The sequence below is a fragment of the Odocoileus virginianus genome, chromosome 1, assembly GCF_023699985.2.
Source record: "Odocoileus virginianus isolate 20LAN1187 ecotype Illinois chromosome 1, Ovbor_1.2, whole genome shotgun sequence".
Classification (NCBI taxonomy): Eukaryota; Metazoa; Chordata; class Mammalia; order Artiodactyla; family Cervidae; genus Odocoileus; species Odocoileus virginianus.
This window is the reverse complement of record NC_069674.1, coordinates 50570117-50595864: the sequence shown is the minus strand read 5'-3', so window position 1 is coordinate 50595864 and position 25748 is coordinate 50570117. Positions and strand designations below refer to the sequence as shown.

General features: G+C 40.9%; 1 protein-coding gene across 10 annotated transcripts in view; it reads left to right on the top strand.

Moving 5' to 3' along the window:
- Nucleotides 1-25748, top strand: part of NOD1 (nucleotide binding oligomerization domain containing 1) — an 86650-nt gene that overhangs the window by 23019 nt on the left and 37883 nt on the right. For 7 of the 10 annotated variants that reach the window (XR_011487848.1, XM_070468044.1, XM_070468049.1 and 4 more), the window contains 2 exons: nt 21796-21893; nt 24478-24783. Coding sequence is in view for 8 of the 10 variants with exons in the window: in XM_070468044.1 (XP_070324145.1) it covers nt 24583-24783 (201 nt within the window). In the remaining 2 variants the exon portion in view is untranslated. Of the gene's footprint in view, nt 1-21795; nt 21894-24477; nt 24784-25748 lie in introns of those variants that run through there. The other 3 variants (XM_070468041.1, XM_070468034.1, XM_070468059.1) reach the window with 2 other exon arrangements.

The following is a 25748-nucleotide window of genomic DNA, read 5'->3' as shown; positions in this document are numbered from 1 at the left end:
TTCCTTCTCTGGGAGGCCTGCTCACCCTCACAGTCCACTTCTTCAGCTGGGAAGGCATCACAGCTGACCCTTCTGTGCTAAGACTGCCTTGGGATCACTCTCTCCTGGGAGGTGTGGCTTTCTTTCTACCCCTTCAGACCCCTTCCCCTCCAGTTTCTCCTGGTGACTGGCCAGCAAAGGAGAACATGGTGGCAGCCAGAGAGCACAGGCCCCTGCCTTGGCTGTGGGCTTGTCCTTACCTGCTTGCTGTTCTAAATAGACAAGTTACTAGGACACAGAATTGGTGGAGCAAACTGGTCGACAGCAAGCTCAAAAACCTTTCAAAAGTCTGCAGCAGTGTTCCTGAGAGGTAAACCTAAGTACTTGGGAAGGGCTAAATATTTATTTTTTTCTCATTTTAAAAATGAGATGCTCCCTATCAAAGATAATTTGGAATATGCCTCCCAAAATCTAAGTAATAAAAATCACCTGTAATCTTGTCACCCAGATTTCTGAGTTATCTTTTCAGTGTATATGGCTATTTATAATACGTGTAATATATACATACATATATATGTGTATAAGAAGTTGCCTGAACAAATTAGAATACCATCCTTCTGGTGAATTTCATTTATTTTTTAAAAATCTTTGCAAAGAATATTTATAAACAAGAGTAAATATGCCTGGTATAATAATTAAAAGCACAGTACAAATAATATGACAGTTTTTTGTTTTTCTTTTCTAATATATGCATATAAGGCTATACAGTTCTATGACTTTTTAAATCATATCCCACAAATTTTGATAAGTTGTATTTTCATTATTATACAATTCAAAGTATTTTCTAATTTCTGCTTTTATTTCTTGACTTACGATTTTGGAAATTTTCTAAATATTTTTTATTTCTAGCTTTATTCCACTGTGATCAAAGAACATGTTCTGAATGATTTCAGTTCTTTAAAATTTGTTCAGAACATGCTTTATGGTCCTGTATATTGGTGAACTTTGAACACTCAACATGCATTCTAAAAGATGGACATTCTGTTGCTATTGGCTGTGGTGGTCTGTAGATAACAGTTTAGACAGACTTGTTGATCGTTTTGTTCATATTCTCCATATTCTTACTGTTTCATTTTTTTGGTCTATTCTTTCAGTTATTCTGAGAAATGTATTAAAGTCCTTCACTGAAAGGGCTTCTCTTGTGGCTCAGCTGGTAAAATATCTGCCTGCAATGCAGGAGGCCTGGGTTCAATCCCTGGGTTGGGAAGATCCCCTGGAGAAGGGAAAGGCTACCCACTTCAGTATTCTGGCCTGGAGAATCCCATGGACTATATAGAGTCAGACAAGACTGAGCGACTTTCACTTTCACTGTTTGAAAATCCTCATTGATTGTGGATTTGTATGTCTTTCCTTTTTATGTTTGTCAATTTTTGCTTTATGTATTTTGAAAATAAGTTACCATGTGTATACAAAATTAAGTTTCTGTGACATTTTTAGAATTATTTACCATTATGAAATGTTCCTTCACCTCTAGTAACATTTCTTCCCTTAAATTCTACCTTAATTTTAATATAGCTCTACCAGATCTCTTTTGATTAGTTTGTATCTAGTATATCATTTCTTACTTGGGTGAATTAAACCCTGTCATTTTCTTTAAGGTGTAGCTTGTACAAGGGTTCTCTTTCACCACATCCTTGCCAGCACCTGTTATTTGTGTTCTGTGTGATGGTAGTCATTCTGCCAGGTAGGAGGTGATATCTCTTTGTGGTTTTAATATACATTTCTCTGATTAATGATGTTGAGCATCTTTTCATATGCCTGTGGGCCATCCATGTATTCTTTGGGAAAAATGTCTGTTCAACTATTCTGCTCATTTTAAATATGGATTATTTTGGGGTTCTTTGTCATTTTGGCCATGCCATGCAGCTTTTGGGATCCTAGTTCCCCAACCAGGGGTAGAACCTGTATCTCCTGCAGTGGAAGCATGGGGTCTTAACCACTGTACTGCCAGGGAAGTCTGACTCTTTCGGTTTTTGATGTAGACTTTCATGAGCTGTTTGTACGTTTTGTATATTAACACCTCATGAGTTAGATTGGGTTGGCCAAGAAGTCTGTTCAGATTTTTCTATAACATCTTGTAGAACCCAAATGGACTTTCTGGCCAGCCCATTATTATTTGTAAATGTTTCCCCCGATTCAGTAGATTGTCTTTTTGTTTTGTTGATGTTTCCTTTGCTGTGCAAAAGCTCTTAAGTTTAAGTGTGTCCCATTTGTTTATTTCTGCTTTTATTTCCTTTGCTTTAGGAGACAGATCCAAAAGAAATATTGCTGTGATTTATGTCAAAGAGTATTCCATCTATGTTTTCTCCTAGGAGTTGTATGGTTTCTGGTCTTACATTTAGGTCTTTACTTCATTTAAAATTTATATTTCTATATGGTGATAGTGTGTGTGCTCAGGCACCCAGTTGTGTCTGACTCTTTGCAACCCCATGGACTGTAGCCTGCCAAACTCCTCTGTCCGTGCAGTTATCCTGGCAAGAATACTGGAGTGTCATTTCCTCCTCCAGGGATCTTCCTGACCCAGGGATGGAACCTGCATCTCCTGTGGCCTCCTACATGGCAGGTGAATTCTTTATCACAGAGCCACCTGGAAAGTCCCATATGGTGTTAGAGAATGTTTTAAATTTCATTCTTTTGTGTGTAGCTGTCCAGTTTTCCCAGCACCAGTTACTGAAGAGACTTGTCTTTTATCCATCGTGTATTCTTGCCTCCTTTGTCATAAAATAATTGTAAGTGTATGGGTTTATTTCTGGGCTCTCTATTCTGTTCCATTATGTGCCAGTACCACACTCTTTTGATTACTTTTGATTACTGTAGCCTTCTTGTCTGAAGTCAGGGAGTGGGATTCCTTCAGTTCTGCTCTTTTTCAAGATTGTTTTGGCTATTCAGGGTGTTTTGTTTTTCCATACAAATAAAAGAAGTTCTAGTTCCATGAAGAATGACATCAGCATTTTTCCTTTTTTTAAGAAAAATGGAAACATAATTGATTCATAATATTGTATTGATTACTATTGTATAGCAAAGTGATTTATTTGTACATATATATGCATTATTTTTTATATTTTCCATTATGGTTTATCATAGGATATCAAACATGGTTGTCTATGCTATACAGTAGGGCATTGTTGTTTATCCATTCTGTATATAAAAGCTTAACATCTGCTGATTCCAAATTCTCAATCCATCCTTACCCTACTCCCTCTCCTCCTTGGCAGCCACCAGTCTGTTCTCTATGTCCATGATTCTTTTGTGTTTCATAGATTCACTTGTGTCATATTTTAGATTCCACATATAATTAATACCATATAATATTTGTCTGTCTGACTTACCTTGTATAATAATCTCTAGTTGCATCCATGTTGCTGCAGATGGCATTATTTTACTCTTTTATGGCTGACTAGTATTCCATTGTGTATATGTACCACATTTTCTTTACCCATCTATCTGTTGATGGACATTTAGGTTGCTTCCATGTTTTGGCTATTGTGAGTAGTGCTGGTGTGAACATAGAGGTGTATATATCTTTTTGAATTATAGTACTGTCTGGTTATATGCCTAGGAGTGGCATTGCTGGATCACATGGTAACTCTATTTTTAGTTTTCTGAGGAGCCTCCATATTGTTCTCCACAGTGGCTGCACCAACTTACATTCCCACCAGCAGTGCAGGAGGGTTCCCTTTTCTCTATACTCTCTCCATTTTTTTGTTATTTGTAGACTTTTTCATGATGGCCATTCTGACTGGTGTGAGGTGGTACGTCACTGTAGTTTTGATTTGCATTTCTCTAATAATTAGCAATGTTGAGCATCTTTTCATGTGTCTGTTGACCATCTGTGTTTCTGCTTCAGAGAAACGTCTATTTAGGTCTTCTGCATATTTTTCAGTTGGGTTGTTTGCTTTTGCTATTGAGTTGTATAAGCTATTTGTATATTTTGAAAACTAAACCCTTGTCTGTCCCATCATTTGCAAGTATTTTCTCCCATTCTGTACATTGTCCTTTCATTTTGTTTATGGTTTCCTTTGCTGTGCAAAAGCTTGTAAGTTTGATTAGGTCCCATTTGTTTCTTTTTGTTTTTATTTCTATTGCCTTGGGAGACGGATCTAAGAAAACATTGGTATGATCTGTATCAGAATGTTTTGCCTGTGTTCTCTGCTAGGAGTTTTATGGAATCATGTCTTATGTTTAAGTGTTTAAGCCACTTTGTGTTTCTTTTTGTATATGGTGAGAGGGTATATTGTTATCTTCATTAATTTACATGGAGCTGTCTAACTTTCCCAACACCACTTGCTGAAGAGACTGTCTTTTTCCCATTGTATAGTCTTGCATCCTTTGTTGAAGATTAATTGACTATTGGTGTTCAGGTTTATTTCTGGCTTTCTATTCTGTTCCATTTAGCCATATGTCTGTTTTTGTGCTAATACCATGCTGTTTTGATTACTGTAGCTTTGTAGTATTGTCTTAAGTCTGGGATGGTTATGCTTCCTGCTTTTTTTCTTTATCTTTACGATTGCTCTGGCAATTCTGGGTCTTTTATGGTTCCACATAAAATTTAAACATAATTCTAGTTCTGTGGAAAATGTTGTGGGTAATTTGATATGGATCACATTAAATCTGTAGATTGCTTTGGGTGGTGTGTCCATTTTAACAATTTCTTCCAAGAACATGGGATGTCTTTTCTTTGAATCTTCGTGAATTTCCTTTATTAATGTTTTTTGGTTCTCAGCATGTAACTCTTCCACCTTCTTGGTTAGGTTTATTCCTAAATATTTTATTTTGGGGATTTCAATTTTAAAGATACTTTTTCTTTACATTGTCTTTCTGATATTTCATTGTTGGTGTAAAGAAGTGCAACTGATTTCTACATGCTAATCTTGTTATCTTGATACTTTGCTGAATTTATCAGTTGTAGTAGTTTTTGTGTGGAGTCTCTAGAGTTTTCTATATATAGTATCATATCATTTACAGATAGTGGTGATTTTATCTCTTCCTTCCAGTTTGGATACCTTTTATTTCTTTCTCTTGTGTGATTGCTGTGGCTAGGTCTTCTAATACTATGTTGAATAGAAGAAGTGATAATAAGCATCCATGGACATCACCAGATGGCCAACACTGAAATCAGATTGATTATATTCTTTGCAGCCAAAGATGGAGAAGCTCTATATAGTCAGCAAAAACAAGACCAGGAGCTGACTGTGGGTCAGATCATGAACTCCTTATTGCCAAATTCAGACTTAAATTGAAGAAAGTGGGGAAAACCACTAGACCATTCAGGTATGACCTAAATCAAATCCTTTATGATTATACAGTGGAAGTGAGAAATAGATTTAAGGGACTAGATCTGATAGAGTACCTGATGAACTATAGATGGAGGTTCGTGACATTGTATAGGAGACAGGGATCAACACCATCTCCAAGAAAAAGAAATGCAAAAAAGCAAAATGGCTGTCTGAGGAGGCCTTACAAATAGCTGTGAAAAGAAGAGAAGTGAAGAGCTAAGGAGAAGAGGAAATATATACCCATTTGAATGTGGAGTTCTAGAGAATAGCAAGGAGAGATAAGAAAGCCTTCCTGAGCGATCAGTGCAAAGAAATAGAGGAAAACAATAGGAAGGGAAAGACTAGAGATCTCTTCAAGAAAATTAAAGATACCAAGGAAACATTTCATGCAAATATGGGTTCAATAAAGGACAGAAATGGTATGGACTTACAAAGGTGGCAAGAATACACAGAAGAACTGTACAAAAAATATCTTCATGACCCAGATAATCACGATGGTGTGATCACTCACCCAGAGCCAGACATCCTGGAATGTGAAGTCAAGTGGGCCTGAGGAAGCATCACTACAAAAAAAGCTAGTGGAGGTGATGGAATTCCAGTTGAGCTATTTCAAATCCTAAAAGATGATTCTGTGAAAGTGCTGCACTCAATATGTCAGCAAGTTTGGAAAATTCAGTAGTGGCCACAGAGCTGGAAAAGGTCAGTTTTCATTCCAATCCCAAAGAAAGGCAATGCCAAAGAATGCTCAAGCTACCGCACAATTGCACTCATCTCACACGCTAGTAAAGTAATGCTCAAAATTCTCCAAGCCAGGCTTCAAAAGCACGTGGACCGTGAACTTCCAGATGTTCAAGCTGGTTTTAGAAAAGGCAGAGGAACCAGAGATCAAATTGCCAACATCTGCTGGATCATTGAAAAAGCAAGAGAGTTCCAGAAAAACATCTATTTCTTCTGTATTGACTACCCCAAAGCCTTTGACTGTGTGGATCACAATAAACTGTGGAAAATTCTGAAAGAGATGGGAAAACCAGACCACCTGACCTGCCTCTTGAGAAATCTGTATGCAGATCAGGAAGCAACAGTTAGAACTGGACATGGAACAACAGACTGGTTCCAAATAGGAAAAGGAGTACATCAAGGCTTTATATTGTCACCCTGCTAATTTAACTTATATGCAGAGTACATCATGAGAAACGTGGCACTGGAAGAAGCACAAGCTGGAATCAAGATTGCCAGGAGAAATATCAATAACCTCAAATATGCAGATGACACTACCCTTAAGGCAGAAAGTGAAGAGGAACTAAAAAGCCTCTTGATGAAAGTGAAAGAGGAGAGTGAAAAAGTTGGCTTAAAGCTCAACATTCAGAGAACTAAGATCATGGCATCTGGTCCCATCACTTCATGGCAAATAGATGGGGAAACAGTGGCAGACTTTATGTTTTTGGGCTCTAAAATAACTGCAGGTGGTGACTGCAGCCATGACTTACTCCTTGGAAGGAAAGTTAGGACCAACCTAGACAGCATATTCAAAAGCAGAGACATTACTTTACCAACAAAGGTCCGTCTAGTCAAAGCTATGGTTTTTCCAGTAGTCAAGTATGGATGTGAGAGTTGGACTGTAAAAAAATTGAGCACTGAAGAATTGATGCTTTTGAACTTGTGGTGTTGGAGAAGACTTTTGAGAGTCCCTTTGACTGCAAGGAGATCCAACCAGTCCATCCTAAGGGAAATCAGTCCTGAATGTTCATTGGAAGGACTGATGTTGAAGCTGAAACTTTGGCCACCTGATGTGAAGAACCGATTCATTTGAAAAGACCCTGATACTGGGAAAGATTGAGGGCCAGAGGAGAAGGGGATAACAGAGGATGAAATGGTTGGATGGCATCACTGACTCAATGGACATGAGTTTTGGTAAACTCTGGGAGTTGGTGTTGGTCAGGGAGGCCTGGGGTGCTGCGGTTCATGGGGTCAGGAAGAGTTGGACACAACTGAGCAACTGAACTGAACTGTCTTGTTCCATATTTTAGCAGGAAAGTTTTCAGCTCTTCACCACTGAGTATTATATTGGCTGTGGGTTTGTCATAAATAACTTTTACTAGCTTTTGAGATAGGTTCTCTCTATACCCACTTTGGGGATGACAGAGGATGAGATGGTTGGATGGCATCACCAACTCAATGGACATGAGTTTGAACAAGCTCCAGGAGTTGGTGATGTCCAGGGAGGCCTGGCGTGCTGCAGTCCATGGGGTTGCAAAGAGTCAGACACAACTGAGCGACTGTACTGAACTGATACCCACTTTGATGAGTTTTTATCATGAATGGATAGTAGATTTCATCAAATGCTTTTTCGGCATCTATTGAGATAAGCATGTGTTTTTTGTCTTTTCTTTTTTTTATGTGGTGTGTCATATTGATTGATTTGCATATATTGAACCATCGCTGTGAACCTGGAATGAATCCCACTTGGTCATGGAGTATGATCCTTTTTATGTGTTGTTGGATTTTGTTTTCCAATATTTTATTGAAAATTTTTGCATCTATATTCTTCAAAGATATTGGTCTGGAATTTTCTGTTTTTCTGGGTTCTTTGTCTGGTTTTGGTGTCAGAGTGATAGTGGCTTCATTGAGTGTCCTTAGGAGTGTCCCTTCTCTTCAAGAAACTTGTCCATTTCTTGTAAGTTGTCAGATTTGTTGGCATATAATTGCTCATAGTATTCCTTTATAGTTTTTTGTATTTCTGTGGCATCAGTTATTATGTCTTTTATTTCTTGATTTGTTTATTCCAGTTTTCTCTCTTTTCTTCTTGGTAAGCTTTGCCAGAAGTTTGTCAATTTTGCTTATCCTTTCAAAGAACCAGCTCTTGGTTTTTTTAATCTCTATTTTATTTCCTCTCTGATCCTATTATTTCCTTCTTTCTGCTGACTTTAGGTTTTATTTGTTCTTCTTTTCCTAAATCTTTTATGTGGTGGCTGAGGTGGTTTATTTGAGATTTTTCTTGTTTTTTTGAGAAAGGCCTGTATCACCATGAACTTCCCTCTAAGAACTACGTATGCTGCATCCCATGGATTTTGCGTGGTTGTTTTCATTGTCATTTGTCTCAAGGTGTATTTTAGTTACCACTCTGATTTCATTGTTGACTCGTTGATCTTTTTTTAGTACCATGTTGTTTAGTCTCCATGTAATTTTTTCTCATTTCTTTTTCTGTGGTTAATTTTTAGTTTCATTGTGGTCAGAAAAGATGTTTGAAATAATTTCTGTACTCTTAAATTTTTTGAGGCTTGTTTCAGGCCCTTGTATGTGGTCAGTCTTAGAGAATGTTCTGTGTGCACTTGAACGTGTATTCTATTTTTTGAATGTAAAATATTAATTAGGTCTAATTGTTCTATTGTATCATTTAGGACCTCTGTTTCCTTATTGATTATCTGTCTGGAAGATCTGTCCATCGATGTGAGCCTCCTATTATTACTGTATTCCTGTCAATTTCTCACTTAATGTTTTAGTATGGTTTTATGTATTTGGGTGCTCCTATGTTAGGTGCATATATGTTGATGAGTACAAAATTCTTATATTTATCTTTTATCATTTTATAATATCCTTTATCTTTCTTTATAGTCTTTGTTTTAAGGTCTATTTTGTCTCACTAATATTGCAATCCCTACTTTGTTGTCATTTTCTTTTTCACAAATTATCTTTTTCCACCCCTTCAGTTTCAGTCTATGTGTATCCTTTGCCCTAAAATGGATCTCTTGTAGGCAGCATATTGTAGACTCTTGTTTTTCTTTTATTTGCAGTCTATCACTCTAAATGTCTTTTGATTGGAACATTTAGTCCACTGACATTAAAGGTAATTATTGATAGATATGTATTTGTTTCCATTTTAAACCTTATTTTCCCATTGATTTTATATTTTTTCTTTGTCCCTTTCTGGTTTTGTTTATCCTTTTATATCCTTTTGTCATTTGATTTTCTCTTGTATTATACTTATGTTCTCTTCTTTTTGGTTTTTGTGAATCAATTGTGTGTTTTTGATATGTGATTAACCTGTGTTTTAAATGTGTTAACCACTTCCTATATCTACTTGCCTTAGATTGGTAGTCATATAGGCTCAAACATATTCTTGGGAGGGGGAGGAAATCTACATTTTCTCACTTTCTGCCCCCACATTTTATGATTTTGAGGTCCTCTTTTACATCTTCATCTTCATCCTTTTGCTGTTCATTGTGGTTATCATCACTTTCACAGAAAATGTATTAATCTGGTTTAAGTGATTTATTTTCCATTTGTGATTTTTTCTTTTCTATTATAGATTCTTCTTTTCTATTTAGAGAATATCTTTCAATGTTTCCTTTAGGATAGGTTTAGTATTGCTGTACTCTTCTAGTTTTTGCTTGTTCGAGAAGCTCTTTATCTTTACTTATATTCTAAATGATAACCTTGCTGGGTAGAGTATCCTAGGTTGCAGATTTTTCCCCTTTAGAACTTGGAATGTATTTTGCCACTCCTTTCTGCAATGCTTCTGTAGAAAAATCATCTGTTAGCCTTATTGGGGGTTCTCTTGTAATTAACTTTGTCTTTCTTTTGCTGCCTTTAGAATCCTCTCTTTAACTTTGTCCCTTTTTATATGTCTTGGTGTAAGCCTGTTTATCTTATTGGGGACCCTTTGTGTTTCCTGTACCTGGTTATCTGTTTCCTTCTTTAGGACTGGGGAGTTTTCAGCCATAATTTTTCAAATACATTTTTGACCCCCTTTTCTCTTTCCCTTCTGGAATCCCTATCATGCATAGATTGGCATGCTTTATATTATCCCATAGTCTTTTATATAGATTTTTTTTTTATTTGGCTTTCTGTCTGCTGTCCTGATTGGATGATTTCCATTATTCTGCCTTCCAGGTCACTTACTTATTTTTCTGCATTATTCATTCTGCTTTTCATTGCGTTTATGCAGCTTTCACCTCTGCAAATGAGTTTTCCTTTTTCTTTTTTGATCACACTATGTGGCTTGTGGGATCTCAGTTCCCCAACCAGGAATTGAACCAGGCCCCATCAAACCCTAACCACTGGACCACCAGGGGATTCCCTACAGTTGATTTATGTAATTTTTCTTGCTTCCTCTTTATAGTTACTAGTTCCTTGTTACAGTACTCTGTATTTTTGTTGGTAGCTTTTCTTAATTCCTTCATATTTTCGTTATCTCCTTTTTGAAATCAGTGTCTATTAGACTGAAGAGGTCTGCTTTATTGTTTGTCCTTTCAGGGGAATGCTCTTAGTTTTCTACCTGGATTCCTTTGCTTCTTCATTTTGCTTATATTTCTCTTACTCTGTGAGTTTAGGAGAAACAATTATCTACTGTGGTTTGGGAGGGCTATTTCTATGTGGAGACATCCTTGTGTGACTTGTGTGCGTTTAATATATTTGGTGCAAAGTTTGTATTTTAGTGTGGGTGCCTGTCCTCTATTTTCTTAGCGTGTGTGTGTTGTTATCCCCTTGATAGAGGGTGTGCAGATGTGGTGTCTAGTGCTTTGTTTTGGGGTTCTTAGCAGCAGTGGTGGCTCAGATGTGCCCCCAGAGAATGTGATGGGAGAAGCGGCTATTCTTGACAAATCCTGGAATCTGTGAAGGTGGGTGGTAGTAACTTGCAACCATGTCTGGTGTCTGGACAGGTGGCAACAGTGGTTCCTGACCACTCCTGTAGTGGTCATAGCTCATGAATACTCCTAGAGCCTGGACAGGTACCACCCTGTCGTCTCTGAGCTCATGCACAGGAATAAAGGCTGAAATTCAGGTCCCTCCCCTCCCACTGCACACTTTCCAGACAGTGGCAACTGGCTTTTAAGGTGGCCCAGGCTTCCCCTGTGTACACCCCTAGCCACAGGCTCAGTGGATTCCAGCCCCAGCCCAGGCTGTTTCCACACAGCCTACCCCAATCCTCTCCCTGGTTCTGACCTCCAAAGCCCAAGTTCCAGCACCCAGCTCCCACCCACCCTGAGAGACACATGTTTCAGACTGGGGAATGCACCCAGCTCCCACCCACCCCAGCAGACGCGTGTCTCAGACTGGGGAACACGGGGCAGAGGCCCTGATCATCTGTGCAGTTCTCCCTCTGCTCTGGTTGCCGCACACTGGCTGTTGCACTCTCCTCCAAGGCTCTGAAGCTCCCTTCTGTCCCTGTAGATCTCCCCACCAGGAAGGGGTCTTCCCATGGTGCAGGAAACTTTCCTCTTTCACAGCTTCCTTCCAGCAGCACAGGGCTTGTCCTGATTACTTTCTGGATAGAATATTCTTAGTTGTAGGTTTTCCCCTCTCATCATTTAAAATATGTTGTGCCATTCCCTTCTGACCTGCAGTTCAGTTCAGTTGCTCAGTCATGTCCGACTCTTTGCGACCCCATGAATCGCAGCACGCCAGGCCTCCCTGTCCATCACCAACTCCCAGAGTTTACTCAAACTCATGTCCATCGAGTCAGTGATGCCACCCAGCCATCTCATCCTCTGTCGTCCCCTTCTCTTCCTACCCCCAACCCCTCCCAACATCAGGGTCTTTTCCAATGAGTCAGCTCTTTGCATGAGGTGGCCACAGTATTGGAGTTTCAGCTTCAACAATGAAGTTTCAGTCCTTCCAATGAACACCCAGGAATGATCTCCTTTAGGATGGACTGGTTGGATCTCCTTGCAGTCCAAGGGACTCTCAAGTCTTCTCCAACACCACAGTTCAAAAGCATCAATTTTTCGGCACTCAGCTTTCTTTATAGTCCAACTCTCCCATCCATACATGACCACTGGAAAAACCATAGCCTTGACCAGACGGACCTTTGTTGGCAAAGTAATGTCTCTGCTTTTTAATATGCTATCTAGGTTGGTCATAACTTTCCTTCCAAGGAGTAAGCATCTTTTAATTTCATAACTGCAAACACCATCTGCAGTGATTTTGGAGCCCCCCAAATAAAGTGAGCCACTGTTTCCCCATCTATTTGCCATGAAGTGATGGGACCAGATGCTGTTATCTTAGTTTTCTGAATGTTGAGCTTTAAGCCAACTTTTTCACTCTCCTCTTTCACTTTCATCAAGAGGCTTTTTCCTTCCTCTTCACTTTCTGCCATAAGGGTAATGTCATCTGCATATCTGAGGTTATTGATATTTCTCCCAGCAATCTTGATTCCAGCTTATGCTTCTTCCAGCGCCATGTTTCTCATGATGTACTCTGCCTATAAGTTAAATAAGCAGGGTGACAGTATACAGCCTTGGTGTACTCCTTTTCCTATTTGGAACCAGTCTGTTGGAGCAGAGTTTCTGCTAAAAAGTCAGCTGATAGCCTTATATGAGTTCCCATATACATATAATGTGTTGCTTTTCCATTGCTGCTCTTAATATTCTCTATCATCAGGGTTTGCATTTTAATTATAAGGTGTGTTGTGTTTCCTTTGGGTTGATTCTGTTTGGGATTCTTTGCACTTCCTGGACTCTGGATGTCTGTTTCCTTTCCCAAGTTAGGAAAGTTTTCAGTCAGTATGCCTTCTATTCTGTTTTCAGCCTTATTTTCTCTTTCTTCTCCTTCTGGGACCCCTATAATGCAAACATTAGTGTGCTTGATGTTTTCCCAGAAGTCTTCATTCTTTTCATACTTTTTTCTTTTTTATATTAAGCATCAGTGATTTCTACTACTATTTTCTGGCTCGTTGATCCAGTCCTATGTATCATTTAGTCTATTGGTTCTTCTAGTGTATATTTCATTTTAGTTATTGCATTCTTCATGCCATTTTGGTTATTTTTTATATTTTCTGTTTGTTAAAAACTCCTAAATTCTTGTTCTGTGCATTGATTCTTCCAAGTTCTATGATCATCTTTATGATCACTACATTGAACTCTTTCTCAGGTAGATTGTCTATGTCTACTTAGTTCTTTTTCTGGGGTTTTATCTTGTTTCTTAATTTGGAACATGTTCTAATGTTGCCTCATTTTGTCTAAGTTGCTTTTTTTCTTTTTATGTGTCTGATGGGTTGTTTACATTTCCCAACCTTGAAGAAGATGCTTTTCATAGGCATCCTATGTGTCCCGGGATACTTCCCTTTCACCACCAGAGTTATATGTTCTAGGGGTTCCCCCATGAGGGATGCATGGGTCTTTCTGTTGTGCTGCGCTGACTATGTGAGTAGTCTAGTGAGCTTAGTTAACCCCTGGTTTCTTTGGTTGCCAGTTCGTGCCTTGTGCAGAGGCTGCTAGCCACTCATTGGTGGGACTGGTTCATGAGGCAGCTGGCTGCAGAACCCCCAGGGATCTGTACTGGTGCTGGGGTCCTGATGGGCAGAGACAGGATCCAAGAGACCTCACGGGCCATTGCTCATCCACTAGTGAGCAGAGCTGCGCCCTGGAGTCTGGTTTCAGGGTTGAAGGGTCCCAGAGCAGGGGTCAGATCACTGGTGGGTGGGGCCACTTCCTGACACGATTGACTGCAGGGTCTGGGGTGTCTTGAATCTTGTATTGGCCTGCTAGTGGGCAGGTCCTGGGCCCAGCTGGCCCAGGGCAGGATCTGGACAGCTAGTGAGTGTGCCAGGTCTGGAGATGGCGGGACTGTAGTTTTCTTGTGACTCATGTCTGCCTACTGGTGGGTGGAGCTGGATGAGAGGCTAGAGCAGGCTCACCGGTGGGCAGGGCTGGTGCCTTGGGGATTCTGGGGCTGGTTCCAGACTGCCCTGGGTAGAGCTGGGTCCCAGGGTCTCTGGCTGGAGGGCCCTGATGGTCTTGGTTCCACTGCCTGTGTACTGATGCGTGGAGCTGGATTCTGGGCCCTCTGCTGGGCAGAGCTGTGTCAGAGACGGCTGTGGATCTGGGGGTGTTAGAGCAGCCTCTCTGCTGGTAGCTGGGGCTGTGTCTATGCCCAGTTAGTTGCTTGGCCTGAGCTGTCCTGGCACTGTCCCTGCAGACCACTCAGTGCCCCATGTGGGGCTGGGGCCTGGGGCTGATAAGCTAAAGGGAGGATTCCAGAATGACACTTGCCAGCACCAGTGTTCATGGGGTAAAAGAGCCCCCCAGAATGGCTGTTGCCAGTGTCTGTGTTCCCAGGGTGAGCTATAATTGCCTTCTGCCACTCCGGGAGACTCTCCAGGAATAGCAGGTAGGTTTGACCCAGGCGCCTATCAGGTTACTGCTTCTGCCCTGGGTTCTAGAGCATGTGAGATTTTGTATGTGCCCTTTAAAAGTGAGGTCTCTATTTCTCCCAGTCCTATGGGACTCTCAGAAATAAGCCCCACTGGCCTTCAAAGCCAGATGTTCTGGGGGCTCATCTTCCTATGTAGGACTCCCAGGTTGGGGAGCCTGGCATGGAGCTCGGATCTCTGACCCCTTTGGGAGAACCATGCAGTCCTAATTATTCTCCTGTTTGTGGATCGCCCACTGGGGGATGTGGGACTTGACGGTATAGCGACTCTGCACCTCCTGCCTGCCTCTCTCTGCTTCCATCTTTGTATCTCTAGTTGTAGAAGACATTTTCTGGTAGGTTTTAGTCATTTTCAACAATGGTTGTTGTGCACATAGTTGTGATTTTGGTGTGCCTGTAAGAGGAGGTAAGCTCAGGGTCTTTCCGCTCTGCCATCTTGCAGTGTTTCCCTTGTTTAAATGTTAATTCTACATATATTTTAAACCCCACAAGGTAAGTATTGTTTTGTTCAGTCAATACACATTTATATTTAACCGCATATTAAAATTTTCTGTTCTCATTTTGTTTGGATTTAAAATCACTTTTCTTCTACCTAAAAAAGCTGTTCAGTACTTATTTTAGTGCAGCTGCACTGGCCACAAGATCTTTCAGTTTTTATTTATCTGGAAATATATTTTGACTTTAAAGAAATAAACTTCAGTGAAGTATTATTTCATACAGTAGTATTCACAGATTTTACGTGTACAGGTAGACTTTTGACAAATCATATGTGTATATATAATCCCTGGGTCGGACTACCTGCTGGAGAAGGGAATGGCAACCCACTCCAGTATTCTTGCCTGGAGAAATCCATGGACACAGGGGCCTGACAGGCTACAGCCCATGGGGTCACAAAGAGTTGGACATGACTGAGCAACTAACACTAATGATATTAATGGTGTATGTGTATATATGTGTGTATATATTGGAGAAGGCAATGGCACCCCACTCCAGTACTCTTGCCTGGAAAATCCCATGGATGGAGGAGCCTGGTAGGCTGCAGTCCATGGAGTTGCTAAGAGTGACTTAACTTTCACTTTTCACTTTCATGCATTGGAGAAAGAAATGGCAACCCACTCCAGTGTTCTTGCCTGGAGAATCCCAGGGACGGCAGAGCCTGGTGGGCTGCCGTCTATGGGGTCTCACAGAGTCAGACACGACTGAAGCGACTTAGCAGCATGTGTATATATGTGTGCATGCATAATATACATACACACATGTTGCATATGTATACACATGTGATGTGTGTCATGTTCAGTCATGTCTGACTCTTTGCAATCCCACGGACTGTAGCCTGCCAGGCTCTTCTGTCCATGGAATTTTCCAACCTACCCACTGGAGTGGGTTGCCATTTTCTACTCCAACACATATGTGATATATGCATATAAATACATATCTATGCATAGTGATACATGCATTCATATATATGTGCTGTTGTTCAGTTGCTAAGTCATGTCTGACTTTTGCAACCCCAGGGACTACAGCACCACAGGCTCTCCTGTCCTTCACTATCACCCAGAGTTTACTCAAACTCAAGTCCATTGAGCCGGTGTTGCCATCCAACCATCTCATCTTCTGTTGTCCCCTTCTCCTGCCTTCAGTCTTTCCCAGTATCAGGGTCTTTTCCAGTGAGTCAGTTCTTCACATCAGGTGGCCAAAGTATTGGAGTTTCAGCTTCAGTATCAGTCCTTCCAATGAACATTCAGGATTGATTTCCTTTAGGATTGACTGGTTTGATCTTGCAGTCCAAAAGACTCTCAAGAGTCTTCTCTTACACCACAGTTCAAAAGCACAGTTCAAAGTTCAGTTCTTCAGTGCTCAGCCTTCTTTATGATCCAACTCTCACATCCATATATGACATATGACTACTGGAAACACCATAGCTTTGACTATATGAACCTTTGTTGGCAAAGTGATGTCTTGGCTTTTTAATACTCTGTCTAGGTTTGTCATAGCTTTTCTTCCAAGGAGCAAGCGTCTTTTAATTTCATGGCTGCAGTGACTGTCCACAGTGATTTTGGAGCCCAAGAAAATGAAATCTGTCACTGTTTTCATTTTTTCCCCCAGTCTATTTGCCATGAAGTGATGGGGCCAGGTGCCATGATCTTAGTTTTTTGAATGTTGAGTTTTAAGACAGCTTTTTCACTCTTCTCTTTTACCTTCATCAAGAGGCTCTTGCGTTCCTCTTCACTTCCTGCCATTAGGGTAGTGTCATTTTCATATCTGAGGTTATTGATATTTCTCCTGGCAATCTTGATTGCAGCTTGAGCCTCATCCAGCCCAGCAGTTTCGCATGATGTACTCTGCCTGCATGCGTGCTCAGTCATTTCAGTCGTGTCCGACTCTCTGCAACCCCATAGACCACGGCCCGCCAGGCTCCTCCGTCCATGGGATTCTCCAGGCAAGAATACTGGAGTGGGTTGCCATTTCCTTCTCTAGGTGTACTCTGCACATGCGTTAAATAAGCAGAGTGACAATATACACCCTTGACGTATGCCTTTCCCAATTTTGAACCAATCCATTGTTTCATGTCCAGTTCTAACTGTTGCTTCTTGACCTGCATACATATTTCTCAGGAGACAGATAAGGTGGTCTGGTATTCCCATCTATCAAAGAATGTTCCACAGTTTGTTGTGACCCACACAGTCAAAGATGTTAATGTAGTCAATGAAGCAGAAGTAGAGTTTTGGGGGGGCATGCCTTGATTTTTCTATGATCCAGTGGATGTTGGCAGTTTGATCTTTAGTTCCCCTGCCTTTATAAATCCAGCTTGTACATCTGGAAGTTTTCAGTTTATGTACTGCGGAAGCCTAGCTTGAAGGATTTTTAGCCTAATCTTACTAGCAAGTGAAATGAATGCAACTGTGCTGCAGTTTCTGCACAATTCTTTGGCATTGCTTTTCTTTGGGACTGGAATGAAAACCGATCTTTTCCAATTCTGTGGCTACTGCTTGAGTTTTCCAAATTTGATGAGATAGTAAGTGTAGCACTTTAACAGCATCATCTTTGAGGATTTGAAATAGCTTGGCTAGAATTTCATCACCTCCACTAGCTTTGTTCGTAGTAATGCTTCCTAAGGCCTGCTTGACTTCACATTTCAGGGTGTCTGGCTGTAGGTGATTGACCACACCATCATGGTTATCTGGGTCATTAAGACTTTCTTTTTTTTTTTCAGTTCTTCTCTATATTCTGGCAAATAGAATGTATTCACTTCATGGCAAATAGATGGGAAACAGTGGAAATAGTATTCAGTTTATTTTGGGGGGCTACAAAATCACTGCAGACGGTGACTGTAGCGATGAAATTAAAAGACGCTTACTCCTTGGAAGGAAAGTTAGGACCAACCTAGACAGCATTTTCAAAAGCAGAAATATTACTTTGTCAACAAAGGTCCATCTAGTCAAGGCTATGGTTTTTCCAGTAGTCATGTATAGATGTGAGAGTCGGACTGTAAAGAAAGCTGAGCACTGAAAAATGGATGCTTTTGAAGTGTGGTGTTGAAGAAGACTCTTGAGAGTCTCTTGGACTGCAAGGAGATCCAACCAGTCCATCCTAAAGGAGATCAGTCCTGAGTGTTCATTGGAAGGATTGATGTTGAAGCTGAAACTCCAGTACTTTGGCCACCTGATGCAAAGAACCAACTCATTTGAAAATACCCTGATGCTGGGAAAGATTGACGGCAGGAGGAGAAGGGGATGACAGAGGATGAGATGGTTGGAGCCATCACCAACTCAATGGACATGAGTTTAAAAAAAAAAAAGAAAACGGGTAAACTCCAGGAGCTGGTGATGGACAGGGAGGCCTGGTGTGCTGCGGTCCATGGAGTCGCAAAGAGTCGGACATGACTGAGCAACTGAACTGAACTGTGTATTCTTGCCACTTCTTCTTAACATCTTCTGCTTCTGTTATGTTGTTGCTGTTTCTGTCCTTTATGGAGCCCATCTTTGCATGAAATGTTCCCTTGGTACCTCCGATTGTCTTGAGATTTCTAGTCTTTCCCATCTATTGTTTTCATCTATTTCTTTGCATTGTTCACTTAAGAAGACTTTCCTGTCTCTCCTTGCTGTTTCCTGGAACTCTGCATTCATTTGGGTATATCTTTCCTTTTCTCCTTTGCCTTTTGCTTCTCTTCTTTTCTCAGCTATTTGTATGAGCTCCTCAGACAACCACTTTTGCCTTCTTGCATTTCTTTTTCTTCACTATGGTTTTGGTCACCACCTCCTGTACAGTGTTACAAACCTCCATCCATAGTTTTTCAGGCACTCTGTCTACCAGATCTAGTCCCTTGAATCTGTTTGCCACCTCCACTTTATAATCATAAGGGATTTGATTTAGGTCATACCTGAATGGTCTGGTGGTTTGTCCAAATTTCTTCAATTTGAGCCTGAATTTTGCAATAAGGAGCTGGTGATCTGAGCCAGTCAGCTCCTGGACTTGTTTGTGCTGACTGTATAGAGCTTCTTCATCTTCAGCTACAAAGAATGTAATCAGTCTGATTTCAGTATTGACCATCTGGTGTTGTCCATGTGTAGAGTCATCTCTTGTGTTGTCAGAAGAGAGTGTTTGCTATGACCAGTGCGTTCTCTTGGCACAATTCTGTTAGCCTTTGCCCTGTTCATTTTGTACTCCAAGGCCAAACTTGCCTATTACTCCAGGTATCTCTCGACTTCTACCTTTGCATTCCAGTCTCCTATGATGAAAGGACATCTTCTTTGGTGTTAATTCTAAAAGGTCTTGTAGGTCTTCATAGAACCATTCAACTTTAGCTTCTTGGCATCAGTAGTTGGGGCATAGACTTGAATTACTGTGATACCGAATGGATTGCCTTGGAAATGAACCAAGATCATTCTGTCATTTTTGAGACTGCATCCAAGTACTGCATTTTAGACTCTTCTGTTGACTATGAGGGCTATTCCATTCCTTCTAAGGGATTCTTGCCCACAGTAGTAGATATAATGGTCATCTGAGTTAAATTCGCCCATTCTCATCCATTTTACTTCTCTAGCAGGGCCTTTGTCTCAGCCCCCAGGTGGCACATTGACTGACACCCCATGGCCAGTGATGATTTTCACCCTCAACGAGGACCAGCAGTGGGACAACCAGGGCACCAGGCATGCCCTCCAGCTACGTGGAGCAGCTGAAGGGCATGTCCCTGCTAGTCAGGGCCCGACAAAACATGGTCCACTGGAGAAGGGAATAGCAAGCCACTTCATTATTCTTGCCTTGAGAACCCCATGAACAGCATGAAAAGGCAAAATGATTGACATCTGTCGGTGAGATATACATGTATTTGTGGCACTGCAAGGTAAAGAACACTTCTATCACCCCAGGAATTTCTCTTATTCCTCTTTGCATTCAATTTCTCCCTTACTCCTATTCCCCCTACCCAGGAAACCACTGGTCTGATTTCTAGTTCAGATTTCTAGAATCATATGAATGGAATCATACACTCCATACTCTTCTGAGTTTTGTTTCTCTCAGCATAACATCTCTGATACTCATTCATGTCATATTAGTATTTCATTCATATTTGCTACATTCATATGTGCTACATACATACTATATGTAGCACCCCAATCTACTCATCCACTCACCTGTAGTTGGCCTTTGTGGGAACAGCAAGCTATGCTATCAAAACTGGCAGTGGAAGCCTCTTATTTAAAAAAAAAAAAAAACCCACAAAACTGTCAGAACCTCTGAACCTTTTCATAAGGCCAAGATCTAGAATGAGAAGTTGCTAAACTGATACTTATCACAGGCTCTTGATATGTATTTCAGATGTGTTTCCAGAAGGTTTCCATCAGTGTACATTCCTGGTATGAGAGTTCTTGCCTCATCATACTATCGAAACCATTTTTGTGTCTTATTTTCTGATCTTTTCAAGCATGAAAATTGAGTCTAATTGTTGAAAGGAATTCACTCTAAACCACTAGGTCCTGTAGTTACTTTGTCTGAGTTTATAGGGTTAGAGTGACCTTACTTCTTTAACCCCCATCTCACTTATTTTCTGAGAAACTCTAATCTGAAAAGCCAGTTTACAGTCTTTTCTGGCATCAGTACTTCTGGTAACCAAATGTCCATGAACTGCATTTCTCTGGAGTGTTCCATGATTTAGATTTGGTCTACCCTTGGATTCTGTTTAACAGGGTAGGATCAGCTTTCTTTGTTTCCTCTTTCACCATCCATACCTTGTTAAGTTCCTGCTGAGTTGAGAGATCTTTGCAAATCTGATTAAATTTCAAACTAGTCTCCTTGCCAGCTGGCTGATGTGTAATTTGTTGCTTGGCCATAAATCAGGTTTTCCTTACATTTCTGCCTCAGGCAGTAAGAGGTAGTGATGGCTATGGGTGATACTCTGGGGAAGGGCTGGGAAGGCATGTCAGTAGTTTTGTAGGAATCACAGGCTTGGAAGAGTTAGAAGCCAGGAATGAAATGAGACCCACAGTGAAGATGTATGAGGAGCGGAGGAATGAAGGCCCTTGTGTAACACCCATTCCAAGCCCTGATAAGAATGGAGTTCAGTTCAGTTGCTCAATCGTGTCCGACTCTTTGCGACCCCATGGACTGCAGCACACCAGGCCTCCCTGTCCATCACCAGCTCCCGGAGTTTACTCAAACTCATGTCCATTGAGTCGGTTGACGCCATCCAGCCATCTCATCCTCTGTCGCTCCCCTTCTCCTCCTGCCTTCAATTTTTCCCAGCATCAGGATGTGAAAACACCCCGATTCACCAAGTGAGAAGGCAGTTCCCTTTCCAGCTCTCTGATTTACCATGATCTGAAAGAGAAAGTATCATTCTTGTGCTACTGTGTCTTTAACAGCTCTCAAATGCTTCTAAGAGAAAAACAGGCCTCAGACCAAGAGCCTTTCTGGGCAATTCAATAGCTGGAATAAGCTGGAATACAATAGCATGGTTTTATTCTTTAGTGAATTCATTTTTGTGTTACTTATTTATTTATTGCAAGTGAGTGTTTTGGTTATAATGGTAATATAAAATTTCCTTTAAAATTAGTCTGTTAGAGTAGTAAAATAAAGTCGATTTAAAGGAAAAAGTTAAGCACATAACTTTGCTTTTGAGACTCAATTATGGCCAAAAAATGTGAGCGTTGTGCCTGAATGACTAAGATTTGGAAAACAGAGTCCCAAAGGAAGAAGGTAACGAAGAGTACTCTGAGATCCTACAGTTCTGTATTAAAAATTATCCAGTTTTATTCATTCATTTGTTCACCATGCAGCACAAGAGTGTTTTCAAGAAACCTTTCTTTCTCTCTTTTTTTTTTTGACTTTGCAGATTCCAGAAAGAAATTGGAAATTGAAGAGTTAAGGATAGAATGTTGTTTTATAGTATTCTCACTTACTTCAAAGAACGCATGCCAGAAACTTAAAAAGGTATTACTAACCACTAGTTTAAATATACATTTAACATCATCAACTGGTATCCTTAAGGGAACTAATTTTCTAAAACTTTGGATCCTTAAGTGAGTCATAAAATTGACAACAGTAGAAAAAGCTGAATTAGTCTAATCAGTCAGCATACTTTTAGTGGAATAGTAGCTAATCACTCATTCCTTCAAATTCCTTTTGATAAGAATCTCTTGCCTTTCTTGTTTAGAATGTTGTTTAGAATGCTAGAATGTATTAAAAATTATTATCAGGTTATAAAAGGGAAGGGTATTGTGTGGGGTCCCATTGAGAATCTCTGGAAGGCTTGCATTTCACAACTTGAAGGTAAAAGATGATAAAATGTAAAAATGCAAGAAAAAAAAAAGTGTCAAAGAGCAAGAGACTAGTTGTGGGGAAAAACTGTGAGAACAATGGGACCTGAATGTTAACATAGGTAGGCTTGTGAAACAAACATGTTTGGAGCTCTTATGAATTTTTTTTTAAGATCAACAAAAAATATTTAAAGCTATCTCTCTGGGATATGTGGGGTTTAAATGAAAGACTAGTTCAAGAAGGCCTTTCCACTTTCAAGAGTGTGATCCATTTTATATCCATAGGATGATTAGAAAATTAAGTGGCTGAGAGATCTTATTCTGGGGGGGGGGGGGGCAGCAATCAGTGCAATTCTGGGGTTGCACAGATAAACCCAGAGAATTTTCTTAATACCCAAATAAAAGAGCTTGGGCCCTACCAAGACAGGAAGTTCAGCACCTATATGAGGTTTTTGAGGATTTCCAGGGAGATGGTGTGTTCTGGTCATCCACTGCTTGGAATTCCACATTACCTCTCTTCCTCGCCCTCCTCCTGTCCCACTTCACTCCAGCATGGCCACTGCCACTCCTTCATCCCCCCAGGTACTTCTATGTAACCGGTTTGGCTGGAGTTGTAAGGAGAGCTGGGGCGGGGCTGTGGAGAGGGCTACAGCAAAGCCCAGATCGGGCAGTGAGGACAGACATGCTGCGTACCCAGGTTCCTGGGCTCTGCCACAGGAGATTCATGACTGCCACGAGAGCCTCATCCCAGCTCGCTCTCTCCTCAGGGCATTTTGCTCTCTCCCATCAATTCCCACAACTCACTGGCTCCAGATTCTGGGCCCTGTCCCCTCACAGGGCATGTAGAAACTTCTAATCCCTGTCAGCTAATTTGGAAAACATACATTTGCATCCTTATTCCAATCTAGGATTGAGACATACATTTTCCCCCATAAACTTTAAACTTTTTATTTTGTATTGGGGTATAGCTGATTAACAATGTTGTGGTAGTTTCAGTTGAACAGTGAAGGGATTCAGCCATACATATATATATGTATCCATTCTCCCCCAAACCCTGCTCCTATCCAGGTTGGCGTATAACACTGAATAGAGTACCATGGAGACATACTTTTTAAAAAGTAATAATAATTAAGTTTTGCTAAACAAAAGCATTGTCTATCTCTGGGCATCTACCCCAGTGATGTAACCCACAAGCGGGCACAACTAAATTATGATTTTTTTTACTGTAATACATCTCAGATCAATATCTTAAGCATGACTCCATCCTGCTTTTGTTGTTCAGTTGTTCAGTCATGTCCATCTCTTTGCGACACCATGGCCTACAGCACACAGGGTTTCCCTGTCTTTCACTATCTCCCAGAGTTTGCTCAAACTCATATCCATTGAGTCAATGATGCCATCCAACCATCTCATCCTCTGTCATCCCCTTCTCCTCTAGCCCTCAATAATTACCAGCATTAGGGTCTTTCACAGTGAATTGGCTCTTTGCATCAGGTGGGCCAAAGTATTGGAGCTTCAGCATCAGTCTTTCCAGTGAATTTTTTTTTTTTTCCAATGAAGACAGAATTTTAAAGCAAAACTCAAAATTAATACTGCATACTGCTGTGTATATGCAGGTATCAAGAACTCAGTATTTTGTATATACAAACACTACAGACACAGATTTCACTACATTTAAAATTCAGTACTCAATAAGGCCCTTGACTATACAATGTCCTTTATGCTGCAAACTATGTTAAGAAAAATTTTAACTGCATCAATGAGCTTAATGTATCTCTGCTATAGAACAAAATGGAGTGAACTTAAAACACTTTTCATTCTCTTGACTGTAAGACACTGTACCAAGCTGGGTCGGGAGAAAATAAGAACAAACATGGAATACCCAACAGTTATTTCAAGCAAAAAGTAGATACTCCAGTGAATATTGAGGGCTGATTTCCTTTAGGATTGACTGGTTTGATTTCCTTGCAGTCCAAGGGACTCTCAAGAGTCTTCTCCAATACCACAGTTCAAAAGCATCAATTCTTTAGTGCTAAATCTTCTTTATGGTCCAGCTCTCACATCCATACATAACTACTGGAAAAACCATAGCTTTGACTAGATGGACCTTTGTTGACAAAGTAATGTCTCTGTTTTTTAATATGCTCTTCCTGCTCTAAATAGAGAAATTCCAGGACCAAAGAAAGGTGAAGAATGGTGTGGTGGGGAAATCTTTCCCATGGCTTTGGCTTTGTTGGTGATTTCATTCGTCTCTTCAGGGGCTGCACTGAGAGGCTGGGCCTGGATCCTGATTGCCCTTCTGCCAGAGAGACACATGCAGCCAAAGATGAATTTGGGGAAAGCAGCCGCTTGCTTCTTGAACCATGGAAAAGCAGGGCTGCAGTGAGATGGAAATAGTCTCATCAGAGTCTCACTCCTTCATCAAGTTGTTGAAGGTCAACCGGGAGCATCTGGTCACTCACATCCGAAACACTCAGTGTCTGCTGGACAACTTGCTGCAGAATGACTACTTCTCCACTGAGGATGCAGAGATCGTGTGTGCCTGCCCCACGCAGCCCGACAAGGTGCTGGTGACGGGGATGCCAGCTCTGGTGGCCAGGCGGGGCTTCTTCCCATTGACGTGGGTGAAGAGCTTTGTGTTCAGTACATTGGGTGGTTATTTACAGAACAGAAATTACAGATTTCATTTCTGTGATCATGACACAGCAAACTCCTTTGATCCCCCTCCATTCTCCTTGCTGTGTGTACTGGTTCTCAAACACCAGTTCACTTTAAATTAGTGAATTCTTTAGAAAGAAAGTGAGCATGAAACGCTAGCCATGCTACCCCCTTCCATGCCTGTTAAACCCTGGAGAGCCACTCACTGCTGGGTATGGCTCTGAGAATGGCCCTCACTTCTGATTGAGGAAAAGCTTCATTGTAACCCAGGTCCACAGTAAAGAATTTCTTACACTTCGCTGTGGGGAGTCTTCACAGCCCTTGGTTTCACTTTAACTTTGTGTCACGTTCATAAAAATAGAATGGAGGGACCAAAACTTCCTTCTTGGGGACAGGAGTGACAGAATTCATTTGTAATGAATGAAGCCCCTGCTGGGGCTTCCCTGGTGGCTCAGTTGGTGAAGAATCTTCCTGCAATGCAGGCGATCCTGGTTTCATCCCTGGATGAAAGATCCCCTGGAGAAGGAAATGGCAACCCACTCCAGTATTCTTACCTGGGAAATCCCATGGACAGAGGACAGAGGAGCCTGGTGGGCTGTAGTCCATGGGGTCGCAAGAGTTGAACACAGCTTAGTGACTAAACCATCGGCAGCACCTGCTGGGCTCAGAAAAGACCAGAAAGGTTTCTGAGAAAAGCACAAAAGAACACTGTTGTGATTTTTTTCCCTTGAATTTTTAATATGACAGAAAACTTTAAGGTATACCTTACGCAGGAGTCTGCTGTCCGTTTGCTCTGTGGCCCACCACCCACCTCATTATGCCTAATGGATGATTTTCTGCCCTCAGCTCTTATTCCCAGAGAGCAGTAATA